General features: G+C 55.2%; 5 protein-coding genes across 5 annotated transcripts; 1 reads left to right on the top strand and 4 right to left on the bottom strand.

The window, feature by feature from the left end:
- Nucleotides 1-142: 142 nt before the first annotated feature.
- On the bottom strand, nucleotides 143-6,332 carry ACO1O0_001835 (nuclear protein 96-domain-containing protein; the record flags this gene model as incomplete). Its single annotated transcript, XM_083191314.1, has 5 exons — nucleotides 143-253; nucleotides 321-2,135; nucleotides 2,247-6,010; nucleotides 6,077-6,175; nucleotides 6,236-6,332. 5 exons carry the CDS (start codon nucleotides 6,330-6,332, stop codon nucleotides 143-145), a joined length of 5,886 nt encoding a protein of 1,961 aa, XP_083052528.1.
- Nucleotides 6,333-7,301: 969 nt separating this feature from the next.
- On the top strand, nucleotides 7,302-7,942 carry CDC31 (uncharacterized protein; the record flags this gene model as incomplete). The annotated part of the gene is made up of 2 exons (XM_083191313.1): nucleotides 7,302-7,427; nucleotides 7,496-7,942. 2 exons carry the CDS (start codon nucleotides 7,302-7,304, stop codon nucleotides 7,940-7,942), a joined length of 573 nt encoding a protein of 190 aa, XP_083052527.1.
- A 708-nt stretch (nucleotides 7,943-8,650) lies between these two features.
- On the bottom strand, nucleotides 8,651-10,521 carry ACO1O0_001833 (ENTH domain-containing protein; the record flags this gene model as incomplete). The annotated part of the gene is made up of 4 exons (XM_083191312.1): nucleotides 8,651-9,981; nucleotides 10,038-10,258; nucleotides 10,321-10,390; nucleotides 10,449-10,521. The coding sequence occupies 4 exons, from the start codon at nucleotides 10,519-10,521 to the stop codon at nucleotides 8,651-8,653; spliced, it is 1,695 nt and encodes a 564-aa protein (XP_083052526.1).
- Nucleotides 10,522-11,624: 1,103 nt separating this feature from the next.
- Nucleotides 11,625-12,677, bottom strand: ACO1O0_001832 (uncharacterized protein; the record flags this gene model as incomplete). Its single annotated transcript, XM_083191311.1, has 1 exon — nucleotides 11,625-12,677. The coding sequence occupies one exon, from the start codon at nucleotides 12,675-12,677 to the stop codon at nucleotides 11,625-11,627; it is 1,053 nt and encodes a 350-aa protein (XP_083052525.1).
- Nucleotides 12,678-12,731: 54 nt separating this feature from the next.
- Nucleotides 12,732-14,067, bottom strand: ACO1O0_001831 (uncharacterized protein; the record flags this gene model as incomplete). The annotated part of the gene is made up of 2 exons (XM_083191310.1): nucleotides 12,732-13,289; nucleotides 13,345-14,067. 2 exons carry the CDS (start codon nucleotides 14,065-14,067, stop codon nucleotides 12,732-12,734), a joined length of 1,281 nt encoding a protein of 426 aa, XP_083052524.1.
- Between the last annotated feature and the right edge of the window lie 871 nt (nucleotides 14,068-14,938).

Below are 14,938 nucleotides of genomic sequence, written 5' to 3'. Positions count from 1 at the left end.
TGTTCAGGGGATATACTACAATCATTGCCAGTTCTGTTCTGCGACGCCCTGTGGGTCGACCTTCGCCGTCTATCACCCAGACCCCCTTATTACAGCTGAATCAATCCTTCATCCCACGTGCCATACGCTTTTCCGGCTTAAATCAGTGCGACATCACTTCCCGGTACCGTTCCATGCCGAGATCCACCGAATAGGCCAAGAGCCGGTCTTGCGTAAGTGGCAGCTTCAATATCCGTGAACGGAACTCCATATCCTGGGATCCCGTTAGCTTCAAGCTCATAACATAATCGTGTCTTCGCCCGTTCATCGGGCCCACTCACCTGCTTCTTCCTTGTCAATCTAACAATCTCCTTGGCTGTCTCGTCCGCCATGTCCGACAGCGCTGCGTATCTGATGATCTCGTCATCCGCAATGGTCTCGTTCATGCCATGCAGCCCCGCGAGGAGCCTGTCGAGAACTGCACGAGGTGCGGTTTCGGCTCTGCTGCGATGCTGCAGTAATGTGAGGAATTGGGAGTAGACCTCGCCCCCTTGCTGCCAGTCGGGGATCGAGTCCTCATGGCCCTCGAACTGAGATATCAAAGCCGATAGCTCAGCGTAGCCTCGTTCGATGACGGCTTGCGGTGCAACTTGTTGCGCTAGCACGCGGTGGGCCTCGACGAACGAACCGGCCTTTAGCAGGCACTGGACCTCCGCAGCAGGGTCCTTCTTAACACTTCGCATGTACAACGACAATGCCTCCCAGACCCAAGCGGCGGGAATCTGGAACTTCTCGACCAGAATCGCAAAGTTCGGGTCTGACTCGGTGCCGATCAGAGCCGCGTGACGGCAAAGATGGTCTTGGATCGCCCTTGTCCGCGAGGACGGATCGCTGAGGTGTAGGAGCACCAAGATGGCTTCCAGCCATTCGCCGGCACTTGTCAACTGTGCAGCGTACCCAATCGTTGCGGCGTCAGCCTTCTCCTGTGCGTTCTCGCCAAAGGTCACCTTGCCCGTGGAGACGAGCGCAACACCCAGTTGCCAGCAGAGTCTTGTGTCGAGCGGAGAGAGCTGTGAGTTCTCGGGGCGAAGGATCGCTTCCAAGTCGACTGTTTTGTCCGCATACAACTGCAAGAGACCCCACAGCAGATCCTGCCTTTGATGCGCTTCGTAATCAAACCACAAGGGCTTGATACCTTGCTCCTGGTACCAGGGCTGAGGCATATCCTCCCTGTCTTGGTTGATGTCGATTTGGAACTTGCGGACTGCTGCTCCAAGATCATCTTGCCGGGAAATGGCGTACCAGAGTCGCAGGCCAAATGCCTGCTTCCAGTCCAATCCGAATTTCTTCGAGATGACGAACGACTCCATCCGATCCTCGACCGGAACGCCCTTCATACCGTCGCAGACGCAGACATTGCCACTCAGTAGCTCGTAGATGGCACGTATAGGCTCAGAAAACTCGGACAGCATTTTTGAATCATACCACGCCTTGACTTGCTCCTTCATATCCTGCTTGACCATGTCACTGGTCCCGATGAGCGGCACCAAAGTAGCAAGATGGAAGTCCTTCCCTTCCAGGAGGTGTTTACATGCCTCAGCTATCCGGTGGCCTGCAAGACACGCAACAGCTTTCTCTTCGTTGGTTCCTGCTAGGCCGATGGAAGTGGACGATGCTTGGTCAACCAGCTCAGTCCAGAAAGTACACAGCTTGTTCTTGCGGGAAATGGCGTCTAAATCTTCGTGCCTATCGAACAGGATGCTGGCCAGCTCCCAGACTCGCTTTTCGTGAATGCTGGCCGGGTCGTTCATATCTTGATGATGAAAAACGTCTTGGATATTGCGAGCTCGAAGCGAGGCCACAGGAACGCCGTCCTCGACCCGAATTTCGGTCAGACCGTCCTGGGCGCGCAGGTACTTCTTCGAAGAGTCGGTTGAGAACTTTCCAAGACGAACCGTCTGCCGCTCAGTCTGTATGTTAGACCTTTGGAACGAAAGGATGTCGGAGGGACCACGCGATGACCAGCCATTCTGGGAGCCGAGGGGACGTGTCACGACGAGGGTCTCATCTGGACCCCAGGTAGGACGGCCGGCGTTGTGGAAGGACTTTTCGGACTCCTCTATGGTTAAAACCTTGTCTTGTCGCTCGTAGGGCCACTATAATGAGAGATAATATTTAGCATTCATTTCATTTCCTAACTGTTAAATACATGATCCATTCTTGAGCATTCTGAAAGGGGGAAATCACTAAGCAACCAGAGTACCGACCTTGGGGAAGCCCTTCGTTGCGGCGGCAGACGCCCGGAGATTCAGGGGCGCAGGCTTAGGCTTCTCAAAGAGAGAATTCATCAAGTCGATACTCGTGGCAAACCCACGCCCTTTGTCCAAACTGACTTGCGTGTTGGCTGAAAGTCCGTCCTTCTTGTCCGTCATACTCTTCCTCCAGATCGACGATCTACGCAGATCTGCCGGTTCATCCTCATCAAAATCGACAAGCTGAGGAGAGGGCCAGGACTCGTTAACCTCCTTGAGTAGCTGGCGGTTCCTCTTCATAGGGCTGACACTCTTGCGCAGCATTTCTGTCCAGTCGTCGCCATCTGCAACCTCGAGCTGCACAGGGCCAGCTGACTCCTTCAGTGCCCTCATTCTGGCTCTGAGAATACCACCTGGGGTCTCTGGCTTGACATCCTGACCATCTTCGGACGAGGCATCGCTATGCTCCGCGGCGTGATGCTGTCCGACGAAAGACCTCGTCATGTCTTCCTCGTCAGACAAGTCATATTCTTCGCCCATGTCCTCGACCTGCTCTTCCTCGAGCGAGAGTTGGACATCGTTGGGCGCAGAATCCGCGGAGCTATCCCCTAAAAAAGACTCCTTGCGGGGAACGTCCTCAAGCATTTCTTGCTGCTCGTCGAAAGCGCCGGGCAAGCCACCGGATCGTCGAAATTGGAACGTGTCATCCTCCATCGACGAGTTGATAGAAGCATCAAGAGCCATCCGTTGCGAGTGGGTAAAGGGGGGCTCTACTGCCTGCTCCGTGGTATCCATGTCTTCATCGGATTCATCCGAGTCATCCAATCCGTAGGTAGTGAAATGTTCAACAGTGAACACCCAGACGCCCGTATCCTTGTCGTAGCTAACGAAACCGGTGTCAGGAATGCGCTTGAGCCGTTCAACATGCTTGTTGAACTTCCTCGGGTCGTTGGTGATCTTCTTATCACGGCTACCGCGTGGCCAAGACTGTTCTAGTGTGATCCGTGCCGGGACATTGAGGCCCTTGCCAACTGGAGGCTTCTTAGCCGTCACTGGGTAGACAGTCGCTGATCGTGGCTCCAGCTGGACAATCCCACCGCAGATATCGTCAAGTTCGATCCCACTAAGATCGACAGGCTGTCTGAAAGCAATGGAACCAACATTGTCACGGCCGATCTCGAAGTTGTCGACCTTCTGTCGCTGCACCCTGTTCATGTTCTGGAGCTCCTCCATTGGGGGACGGGTCCAGTACGATCCAGGGGCCATGTCACCAGAGCCCGGGGACCGAGGACCGGGAGTGGGAAGGTTGTCCTCTTCCTGGACACACGCAAGTTCACCGTTCGATTTGTCTGTTTCGGGTGTCAAAGATCCATTAGATCCAGCAGCAGAGCGGTTCTGACGAGGGGTCTCATCCCCCTTGTTATCGGGGGATTCCTCGGGCGCGGGGAGAGCACCACGAATCTGCGGCTCCTCGTCGTTCTCAACGTTGCTGGTGTCGAAGCTCACACGCTTGGATAGCTTTCGTGAAGTCGAATTGGTCTCGGAAAGCTGCTTATCCTTTTGCGGCGTGGAGAAAAGGTCGCTTCGCATGTCACGACTAATGACTAGCTTCTTCGAACCTGTGCTTCCGTACCACCTGGGCCCAGAGCTTGCGGAGAACGCTCCTGGGGCAAGAATGCTGTCTTCCGTGTTGAAGTTCCGGCGCAGGTTATTCGTGGACATGCTCTTGCTCAGCGCACTGGCTGAGCTCGTTCCAAGCAGGCTTCGACCGTTGGTCCCAGGGGTGCTGGTGATGCTACTGGCGGGGCTTCCACCTGGAGTACCATAAGTGCTGTAGGAAAAACCAAAGCCTCTCTTTTGTGGCGTCGCGAACCGTGATGCGGACGATGGGGCCAGCTTATACATAGGAAGGATGGAACCCCGTTTCGGCTTGGACCCGCTGTTGAGCGGCGTGGCGAGCGGGCCAGGATTCGCGACGTCATTGCTGCCGACATTGGAGAACAGCGATGGACTGCCGTAGGCGGATACGTCGCTAAGGTTAGCGGTCAATCCTTGAGGAGCGTTGGCAGCTTGTTGCGAGGCGCCCAGAAGGGAGTTGCCCATCCCTTGATTCTGCTGTTGTTGATTGGTGCTGGCGCCGAACAATCCACCCTGGTTCTGGGTGGCCCCGCCGCCAAACAAGCCCGTGCCAGTGTTTTGAGTCGAGCTTCCAAAGAGACCACCAGGCTTCTGTTGTTGCGTGTTGGCGGAGCCAAAGAGACCGGTTCCGCCCTGTTGCTGGTTCTGCTGGGTGTTCGTGTTTCCGAACAGGCCGCCACCGCCTGTGTTCGTCTGCTGGGCGGGCTGGCCAAAGAGGCCGCCGCCAGTAGCTGGCTTGTTTCCGAAGAGTCCACCACCGCCTGCTGCTGTATTGGTTGCGCCAAACCCAGTCGTCTGTTGCTGTTGTTGATTGTTGTTTGAACCAAAAAGCCCGCCACCGGTTGCCGCGGTCTGTGTGTTGGACCCAAAGAGACCGCCCGCCGGCTTCTGCTGAGTGTTTCCGAACAGCCCGCCGCCGGCCTGCTGAGTCTGGTTCTGACTCTGCTGGCCAAAGCCACCAAAGCCGCCTCCGGTGGTCTGTTGCTGGGTGTTGGCAGTGTTGCCGAAGAGCCCGCCACCGCCGGTAGACTGCTGATTGCTGGTATTTCCGAAGAGGCCACCACCGGTCGTGTTGGTATTGCTGGCGCCAAACCCAGTGTTTGAGGCGCCGCCGAAGCCGGTGCTGGGGGTAGTAGAAGTGTTACCGAACAATCCACCTGCTGGCTTGTTCTGCTGAGTGTTCGATCCGAAGAGACCTCCGCCACCCGTGTTGGCCGCCGCGCCGAACCCAGTCCCGGTGTTGGTGCTGGTGCCGGCGCCGAATCCACCGCCAGTGTTGGACCCGAATCCGCTTTGCTGAGTCGTTTGGTTGCTGCCGAACAGGCCTCCACCAGTCGCCGGCTTGGCACCGAAAAGACCACCGCCTGTAGCAGTGTTCGTAGCGCCGCTTCCGAAGCCGGTGCTCGCAGTTTGTCCAAAGCCGGCAGTATTGCTAGTGGAGCCGAACAGCCCACCACTGCCTGCGTTTGGGGTTGTGGTGTTGGTGTTGCTGCTGCCGAACAGTCCTCCTCCTCCTCCAGTGGAGGTATTCGTACCGAAACCACCACCTCCACCAAAGTTGGAGCTCACACCAAAAGCGCCACCGCCGCTTCCGTTTCCATGACGGCGCCCTTGCACATAGTCGGCAAGCCGAAGCTCGTCCCCGGACCACTTCTTGTATGCATCCTGGAAAAGGATGTTCTGAAAGGCATTGGACTGGGTTGTGTTGCCCTCCTTTTCAGTGTGAGCCTGGAACGGCGTCACGCCGGTGCCAGGAGGATCGCCGGTGGCTCCGAGACCAGGGTTGTTCGTAGCACCAAAACCACCTCCGCCAAAGCCAGTACTAGCTGTAGTATTGCCACCACCAAACAGGGACCCCCCCGTAGCAGCACCGGTAGACCCGAAGCCCGTCGTCTTGTTGGCAGTATTGCCGCCGCCGAAAAGGCCGCCGCCTCCCGCAGCGCCTCCGCCGAAGGGCGATGAGGTCGTAGCCGTGTTGGTCGTGTTGCTTGTGCTGCCGAAGCCGCCGCCGAAACCTGTCGACCCGGTGTTCGTGCCCGTGTTGGAGCCGAAGAGACCGCCGCCGGCAGTGCCTGAGCCAAATGTCGGCTTGCTGCCGAAGGCACTGTTGGTGTTGGCTGTGTTGGTTGCTCCAAAGCCTCCTATAATCGTGTTAGCGCATCGCATATTTCCAACATGCCCAAACTGTGTGGAACACGTGGACTGACCAAACCCACCACCAGTATTGGTATTGCCGCCTCCGAAAAGACCTCCGCCGCTGGTGCTGGCAGTCTGGCCAAAACTACCAGTGTTGCCGGAGCCAAAGCCTTCGTACCATGGCGTTAGCCTGATGGGCTGAGTTGGGTTCGTCCCCATCGCACACTTACCTGATGTGTTGCTAGTGTTTTGACCAAATCCACCGAATCCGCTGGATTGGTTGTTGGTCTGGCCGAAGCCCCCAAAGCCGCCGCTGCCAAAAGACATAATGCCGACGGTTGGGCGTGGGAATTGGGGTTGAGGTTCGTCGCTCTAGTCGACCGAAGAAAATCTCCGGAGGTACCGTTGTAGTTCGCAATCGAGCCGTTCGCAGTACGATACGTATGAGTTATAGAGTCAGAGGTTATCGCATTCGAGACGCGTCTCGCAGACGGAAAGCCGATCACAGAGGTGGTGAGGTTCAATGTCGCGAGCTTATAATAGATGCGACACGGTCGATTTTCTCTGCTCGGACGCGGAGAGAGCTTGAGAAAAGAGCTCAGGCGCTGTAGCGACAACGTCGACGCGCAAACAGCTTGACTGTCAAACAAAAAGGGGAATTATAAAGAAAGGAAATCGGGAGAGCGAGGTACAGCAGGATAAGGGACGGAAGACGCGCCCTTATTCACCTCGAGCTTGTCCCAGCCTAACGTGGCGAATGTGAGGTCAGCTTTTTTTGCCGGGAGGATAACAGTGAAGGGGGAGAAGCTGTCGGGTGGTCGGCTGACTAACATCGGCCAATCACAGCTACGAACTGGTGTACATTATGGCTAAGTCGTTGGTGCCTAGTGGCTGCCTACGGTGAAACCTGACAAAGAAGTACCTTTTTTGTCAGCGAGGCACACTTGCAACCTCAGATCGCGTCTTGGTCCTTTGTTGCTGGTGGGCGCGTCGCATCCAGTCGCATCACCAGCGCATTCTCTTGCTTTCTCACGACAACGAAACCACTTCCTCCCTCCTCAACCTCGCCCAACCAAAAATTCGCAGGCTCTTTAACAGGCACATCTACACGCATTACTAATTGCTTCCGCACAACCTTCCATCCAGCCTACATAGGGGGCCCAATTGCCTTCATCCCGTGCTTCACCCAGCCTCCCCCCGAAGAGTCTGGGTAGCTCAACCCCGTGGCCATTGTGACGTCGGTCACAGCCACCGTAAGGCGAGATGAATTCCCACTCAACACCGCGGCCGTTTCCGATGCGGTCAATACCGGGCGGCTCAGGTCAGCCCCTGCAGCAAAGGCAGCCGGTTGCGCCGCAGGTCTCAAACAATGAGGAGTACAACACAATACCAGAAGAGGATAGGGAGCATATCGACGAAGTTGTGCGTTTACTGACATCAAACATCCTGGTTTCTGATTGAGCGTAGCGACTAACAATTTCCTCCTTCAGTTTGACCTCATGGATATGAAGAAGAAGGGGTGGCTGAACAGCTACGAGTTCCGGCACTCATTAGCGGCCCTGGGTTTCGACATGTCCAAACCCGAGTACTTCAGAGAGCTTGAGGCGTACGGTACGATACCCCCGGACTGGCCGGACCCCCACAGCTGCCCCGTCAACCGCCTGTACATGTACCTGGACCAGTTCAGGCTGTGTGCTGCAAAGCTCATCTCCCACCGCGATCCTCGTGAGGAGGCCACCAAGGTTTTCAATATGTTCGACTACGACCAAGATGGTATCATCTCCATGGACGACATGCGTCACCTGGCGCAGGACATCAAGGAGGAGAGGACAATGACGGACGAGGAAATTCAGACTATGATCGAGCACCTGGATCATGACGGGAAGGGCGGGGTGAACCTGGAGGAGTTCATCCAAATGATGGAGGAGGCTGGCTAAATTATCACGATGGACGGGCCACCGCACTCGAAATCAGTCGATGATGAAGCGCGCGCGAACGGGGGACGTCGCGCTGGGGAGAGGACTTATGGTCTATCCCTCCGGACTGGGCCTGCCGCGCCAGCCTCCCATCCCCTCCGCATTCGCTGCAAACGCGTCCGCCAAAGATGCTGACCTCTGGCTACCTAAGCCACGAACACAACCTGGCCTTGACTAACAAGGGAGCGCCACAATAACGCTGCAACCAACTTTGCTCGACCGTCATTATAACGACACAAGGGCTCGAGTCTGATTCCAAGAGGGAGGCGAGGGGGGAGGCAAATGGGATAAGATTACTTTAAAATGTGGCATCGGGATGAGGAGGGCATTGGATGGTTACACATCAAAGTCGAATCAAATTTCTAAGTTTTGAATCTGGAAGAGCGCGCTATCTAAGAGCCTGCAATCTGGACCTCGTGTGAACAACCTCCGGGATACAGATACGGATACACGACAAGCCAGCCTCTCGACATATGAACCAAAATAACGGCAGGGTGTGCTAGGGGAGTTAAGAGGGCACAGGGGTAGTAGTCCTAGCCCCGTTGAATATGAGAAAGGGGGTGACGAGAGGTATGGACAGAGTCGGTTGATGCAAGGAGAGCAAGCTACGATTGGTAGTGAACCCAAGAACAGCCTCCAACGCCAAATGAAAAAGTTTTCAACGAGATTTTAGAACTGAATCAGGTCCTGATTTTGCTGGCCCGGCTGCTTCTGTTGCCCGCCGAAGGGGTTGTTGTTCCCGTTCATACCGGCGGGGAGTGGGGGCATAGGTGGGTGTGACTGACTACCATAGTTGACAGTCGGCATGCCAGTAAACTGCTGTCGGAGGAAGGGGTTGTTTCCTGTTTGCTCTGCATTGAGCTGGTTGATCCCTGCCCCGGCACTGTTGATAAAGGTTCCAGGGGCGGTGTGCTGAGCAGGGATACGTAGGTCTCCTGTGTTGCCGTACGTGTCCATGCCGTCTCCGCTTGCAAGGAGAGAGTTGAGCTTGGACTCATGCTCGGTCAATTCCCTTTGTTGAGTGTTGTTGGTGGTGAACGATGGCTGGTTCTGGCCGAAAGATGGCTGGGATTGTTGCTGCAGCTGCTGCGGCTGGTTGAAGGTAGCCAGGCTCTTCTGCTCAGGCACAGCACCAAGGCTGTTCATTGTGGGGTTGGCCGAAGAAGGTCTGTTGAACTGGGCGAAGGGGTTGTTTGATCCAGTAGGGGTAGGCTTAAGAGACTGTTGCTGCTGCGACTGGTTGGTTGCCCAGGGATTGTTGCTGCCGGGATGGAGCGTTGAACCGTCAGACGCAGGTGACTGCATCTGTGTCGTCTGTTGCTGCTGAATAGGTTGCTGTTGGGCATAAGGGTTGTATCCCGTAGGCTGCGGCTGGAATCCTTGCATATTGTTTTGCTGGCCGTAAGGATCCATACCGGTGGGTTGGGTGCCAAAAGGTGTATTGTAAGTACCCGGGAACCCAGTGGCCTGGGGTTGCTGGTATCCCGTGTAGGCATTTGGCATAAGGCCCGTAGGCTGGTTCTGCATCTGGCTCTGGTCGACCGGATTGGCGAACCAGTCCACCTGGTTGCCCTGCTGGTATCCTCCGTTGAAGCCAGTGGGTTGTGGCTGGGTCGTCTGGGTGGGGGAGTCGTCGAAAAGGGCGTTGGCGTTGGTCTCTTCCAGCTCGCGTCGCCGTCTTTCCTCTTCCTCTTTGCTCAGCTTGATGGCCTTGGCCAGATCCACGTCGTCAGTTGCATCCTGGCCTTGCCCTTCTCTCCTCCTACGATCCTCCTCCTCCTGGTACTTGCTCGCCTCAAGGGCCAGGCGGTACTCGGCGTCCTCCTCGTCGTTCATTTGCCTTCGCTCGCGGGGGCGGCGGGCAGAGGGCTCTGCTTGTTGTGGAGCGAACTCCTCTAGCCCGGTAACTCGGGATTTCCAGGATTTGCGGTCGCTTCGCTCTGCACGCAGACGCTCTTCGTCGACTATGAGGGAAGTTATTTCCTTGGCGGCGACTCGCACTGGATCAAGTACGTTAGCATGCAACTCTTCACGTGGGGTGCGTGGGCGTGGTTACCATTCTGACCAACATCGCGACCCTCTTCATCGACATATTGGAATTCGCGGAGGGTCTTGATGATATAGATGCTCTGGCGAGCCCAAGTGACAACAAGCTCGGAACCCTCGTGCAGGCAGTAATCGAGTACCTTCAAGGCCTTCAAGACATGACGCCAATTCTTTCCCTTGTCGTTTAGGCGTTTATCAAGCATGTCCATGATATCGTAGAAATCGCTAGACCTGTATTTCGCGCGCGAGTCAGTGTTATAGTCGAGGACCCGGCCTGGGTCAGAGAGACACACGTATTGAAAGTCATTTGAGCGATCTCGCTCATCTGGGTACCGGTAGGGCCCCATGGGTCATTGCTCGTCGCTAGAATTTATGGTCAACAAAATGCTTCCCGAGTAAACGTGTGGGACTATGTGCGAACCTTCCCTGACCTTGATCTGGGTGCTGGAATACCCCTTGGTCACGTTCCTCACACTCCTCATTACCCGCGACATGATGGGCGGTCGGGTGGTTAGCTCTGGCGAGGACAAGATCTCAATGGGCCTAGGTGTGAGGTTTCTATTGGGGCCGAGAAGCAAGACGACGCGCAAGGTCGGAGGTTGTATTCAACAACAAGCGTTTGTCAGACTGGTCGCTGTGGCGCTGACAAGAGGGTGCGGTGGCTCGGTGTGACGTAGACGCTTGCGTGGAATTTGGGAGGGTGACAGAGTTGAGCAAAGTCCGGTCGGGAAAGTCGAGAGCTGTCGCAAACTAAGAACTACAGCTCCCAGGCGACGGCACAGGGGTATTCGCAGTCGGGAGAGTGGTTCGACGAGTAAAGGGGTCGGGGATGCGTGGTGATCAATGGGATGACGGGGATCCAGTGGTGGAGAGTTGCGCACACGGAACGCGAGTGGCTGAGGGTCGTCGCCGGTGTCGCGCAAGTCACACGCGAGAGTGCGAATTCTTCTGGCAATGGCAGGGCGTCGCAGGTCGTCGGGATAGCTGCCCAAGAGGAGAGGGATATTGGGGATCGGTAGGAGGACGGGCGCAACATTGGCGGAACAGAGGGGCGGCACCTTGGAAGCTCGCTTGGCCTCATGCCACGACCATGTGGATACGCAGCCAGGAGTGATGACATAATAATACTCTAGACATGGGAGAGAGGACAGGATGGGGCGAGGCGCAGCCCACCAAATTGCAGACCAGGTACGGAGTACGGAGTACGTACCCTATAGGTACTTTATTTTACCCAGTTTAATTCACTTCCACTACGCAACTCGACACCCCAACACCCGGGTAAACGTCAGACGAAAGACCATTTGATTAATACCCAGTACGTGTTTGAGTACGGAGGGCCTTGATTTCGTTCTGCCGAGAATTTAACCCCCATCCTTGCATTTTCGATAAAAATCACATTACTACTACCTTAAGTAGTTCACACATCCCAACGCAATGAACGTTTCATTCTGTTACCAACTGCCTCGAGAGCCTCGAGCTCCCATCAGCCCCAAACAAAACTGACCACTTCGCCCAAGTGAACCCTTTCGCCAGCAGATATGGCAAGTATAGCAAGTTCCTAGATGTACCCTCCACCCCGTCCCAAATCGTTGTGACTTTAGACGTGGGTCAAATCAATCATCACTTCGTCGCCTTCGTCATCGCCCTCGTCATCACCCTCATTGCCATCATCGTCAGTATCCATGCTCAACGGACCATCCACAAACAGCCCACTCTCGTAACTTCTGCCCCTCTCAACGCCAGTATTAGCAGCAGCAGTATCGTCGCCGTCCGGGGTGGAAACCTCTTGGTCAACCTCCATGAGGACCGGGCCACCCACAAACAGCCCACTCTCAGAACGTCTACCGCTCGCAGTGCCAGCATCGCCACCAACCCCATCACCGTCCAGCCTAGACACCTGTTCGTCGGGTCCATGCTCCTCCAATCCGCCCATTTCCATGACGACTCCCGAGTCAACAATGGGGGTAGAGCGTGAGTCTGATATCGAGTCCTCCTTCTCATCGTCGGAGGTGGCGCTGTCGCTGATTACGATGGCGTCGCTATCCCAGGCCCCAACAGGCTGTACGCAAACAGGAACAAAGCCCTCTTCTGGAAGATCTGTCTGCTGAGGGCCAGTGGATCTGTTATCCATAAAATCCTCCAAGACTACCCAATCCGCATTCGTTGGCTCGTAGTAGTTGGGGCTATCTGGGTCTTCTTGTTCAAGGAGCGGGGTGAGCCTTCTCCATTGCGATAGCTCGTGGTCAACGTCGCTCTTGTCGCGGCTGACCTGATTCATGATATCTTGCTGGAAGGTGAAGTCCCTGACCATGGCGATTTCCTTGGCGACCAGCCACTCGTCGAAATTGAACCAGCTAATGTCCTTGACACCCCGGAGGCATGCGATATAGTCCAGCCCCTGAAGGTTTCTCAGCGAACGAGTTGTGCGACAGTTGGGTTGGAGGGCCGTCATATTTGCCATGTGGCGAATCATGGCCCTCGTCTCGTGCCGCCGGCGCATATAGTCTGGGTTGGTCTCTTGCACGAAGACCTTGATGGTTTTGAGGCGGACAGCCTCAGGAAGATATACCAACGGCTCAACCCGTCGAGACACGAACTTGCCTCGCTGATTCGGTGCAAAGCACAGGTGCTGAGTGCCTTTCCACAACATCTCTATGTGCTGAACACGTTGGAGGCGGGCCCCGATTCCCTTCGCAAAGCGTCCCTATTCGCCCAGCGAGGAGAATACAAAGGTGTTCGCGCCGTAAAAGAGGGTGCACCCCATGAGGTGCCACTTCTTGCAGACATGAAGGGGTGCAAGGAGTCTCTGGGGCTTCGTCGCATATGCGAGGCTCACTCGTGATGCACCGATATGGAATCGATGCAAAAGACTCACATCCCCAAGGGAATTTCGAGGGCAAGCATCGGGCACAACCTCTGGGTCCAACCTGGATATGGCGTGGATAGGCTCGTCGAAGACTAGAAGATGACGGAGTATTTCGACGTGGATGCGGGCGGGCAAGTTGGGGAAAGCTGCCTGGCCAGCTGTAGGGAGAGTGCCATTCGCCATGACTGGCCCGTGAAAGATATCCTCGGCTGTATGGTCGGCCTGAATTTCACGGGTGGTTGGCTCCCTCAAGTTGAGCATAGGATGCACTGATTTCGGACTCTGGCAGATGTTGGACTCCCGCGCGGCCTGCCGGCACATGGCGCGCCACCATTCCTTGCTTGGGGTATCACCCCCAAGGGCCTCGAAGAATGCGGCACTTTCTTGTTTCCATCTCTATGGTCCAGTTAGCTACCAATTGCTTCTCAGAGGGATGGGAATGGTGACGTACAACTTGTGTATGTGACCTGCGTCGGCCTTGGAGACTTGCAATTCGCTCCTGAGCTGTTCGCAAGTCTTCCTTCAGCCGTCTTGATATATTGCGTTCCTCCCTCAATAAGCGGATGAGAACTCTGATTCTCTCTCCATGTTCGTGAGCTATGTGGCGCATGGCCCGCCAGCGCGGTTGGCAGTATTCCTTACAGTGGTCCTTGGTCCATGTAGGCTCCTCTTCAGGGTCACTGGCGTAGCTAGTGATAGATTCATTGGAGTCAGAGGAATCATTACCGTCTCCATTAGAGTCAGAGGAGTCATTGCCTTCTCCAGAAGAATCAGGGTCTGCCGGGTCGCCGCCATCAGGAATTCTTCCACCGGGTGTTGCTCCGCCGGACGTTTCTCCACTGGGAGTTCCTCCAACAGGCGTTGCTCCACCGGGTGTTCCTTGGTCTCCAGGTCCCGGCGTCCCACCGTCGCTGTTATTGTCAGACTCAGAGTCCAGCTCGGGCGATATGTCTTCACCCTTGGGGTTGGTACTCAAGAGCCTGGTATGCTCGAAATGCTCCTCGTCGACATCAATCGGCTGGTCAGGGCTGAAACCCGTCCAGGGTATGAGCAAGGAGCTCTCTTCACGTTGAGGGTCGGGTGTCGCGCCGCCGCTGGACCCCGAGGCCGTTAGGTTGTACATTTCGTATCCAGCGTCGGAGCCACCGTCGCTGTTCCCGTTGACGGATGCCATTCTGGTAGAGTCTCAAGTCTTGTTGTGGAGGTTGTTCTTAGAGCTAAAGAATAAGTACTTGGGTTATGGTCAGGCTGACGGAAAGAATTGCTGACCAAAAAGAAGGTAGCGGGTGCTCGAAGGGCCGAGCGATGAGTTGTATAAGAGCAAAGGGAGTCCCCGAGCGTTGAAGTGTTACTTGAGACGTAGTAGAAGGGACGACGAGAGGAACGAAGAGATGCTGGTGATTTGCGCCACTTGCACTAGTATGGATGTCTTATGCAGACGAAAGAGTGAGGGCAAAGCTTATGATTGCCCGAGAACAAGTACAAGCCGGAGCGGTTGAAGATATGTAAGAGGATGAGAGGAAAGGGAAGAAAGAGAGCTGAGGATGGGTGACGTTTTATAGTGCAGTCCGAAGGGTGTGTAGGAAAGAGCCAATTGTGGGCTCGGGGAAAGAATGAGATGGAAGCTTATAGTAAATATCGGAAGAGAAGAGAGTAAGATGAGAGAAGGCGAGGAGAAAAGGGTTTGTATCTCTTTTTCAGAGATGATGTGGTATAAATGTGGAAGAGTGTGCGTTGTAAGAGATAGAGAGGAGGAAGGATAAAGCTAGATCTCGTGGAGCAGTTGGAGAGGGCGAAGGGAGAGGAAAGAAACGACAGACGTGGGTGTCTGGAGACGAAGTGGTGTAAAGGTGTAAGTGCGTAATATATGTAGATATGCAAGTGTGTAATGCATTATGTAAAGGCGAAAGGACCAGTCAGGTGAAGAGCAAGGTGAAGATAAAAGCTGGAGAAGAACCAAGCACTATACCTATTATGACAACTTCGGCGCACTTCAAGACTTGGAGCTCAGATTCCCCCGGTTGCGTGGGTAATATGGAGGAGTT

The sequence above is a fragment of the Amphichorda felina genome, assembly GCF_050947745.1.
Source record: "Amphichorda felina strain 45539 chromosome Unknown scaffold_2, whole genome shotgun sequence".
NCBI lineage: Eukaryota > Fungi > Ascomycota > Sordariomycetes > Hypocreales > Bionectriaceae > Amphichorda > Amphichorda felina.
The sequence above is the reverse complement of the archived record's forward strand: the minus strand, read 5'-3'. Positions and strand labels throughout refer to the sequence as shown.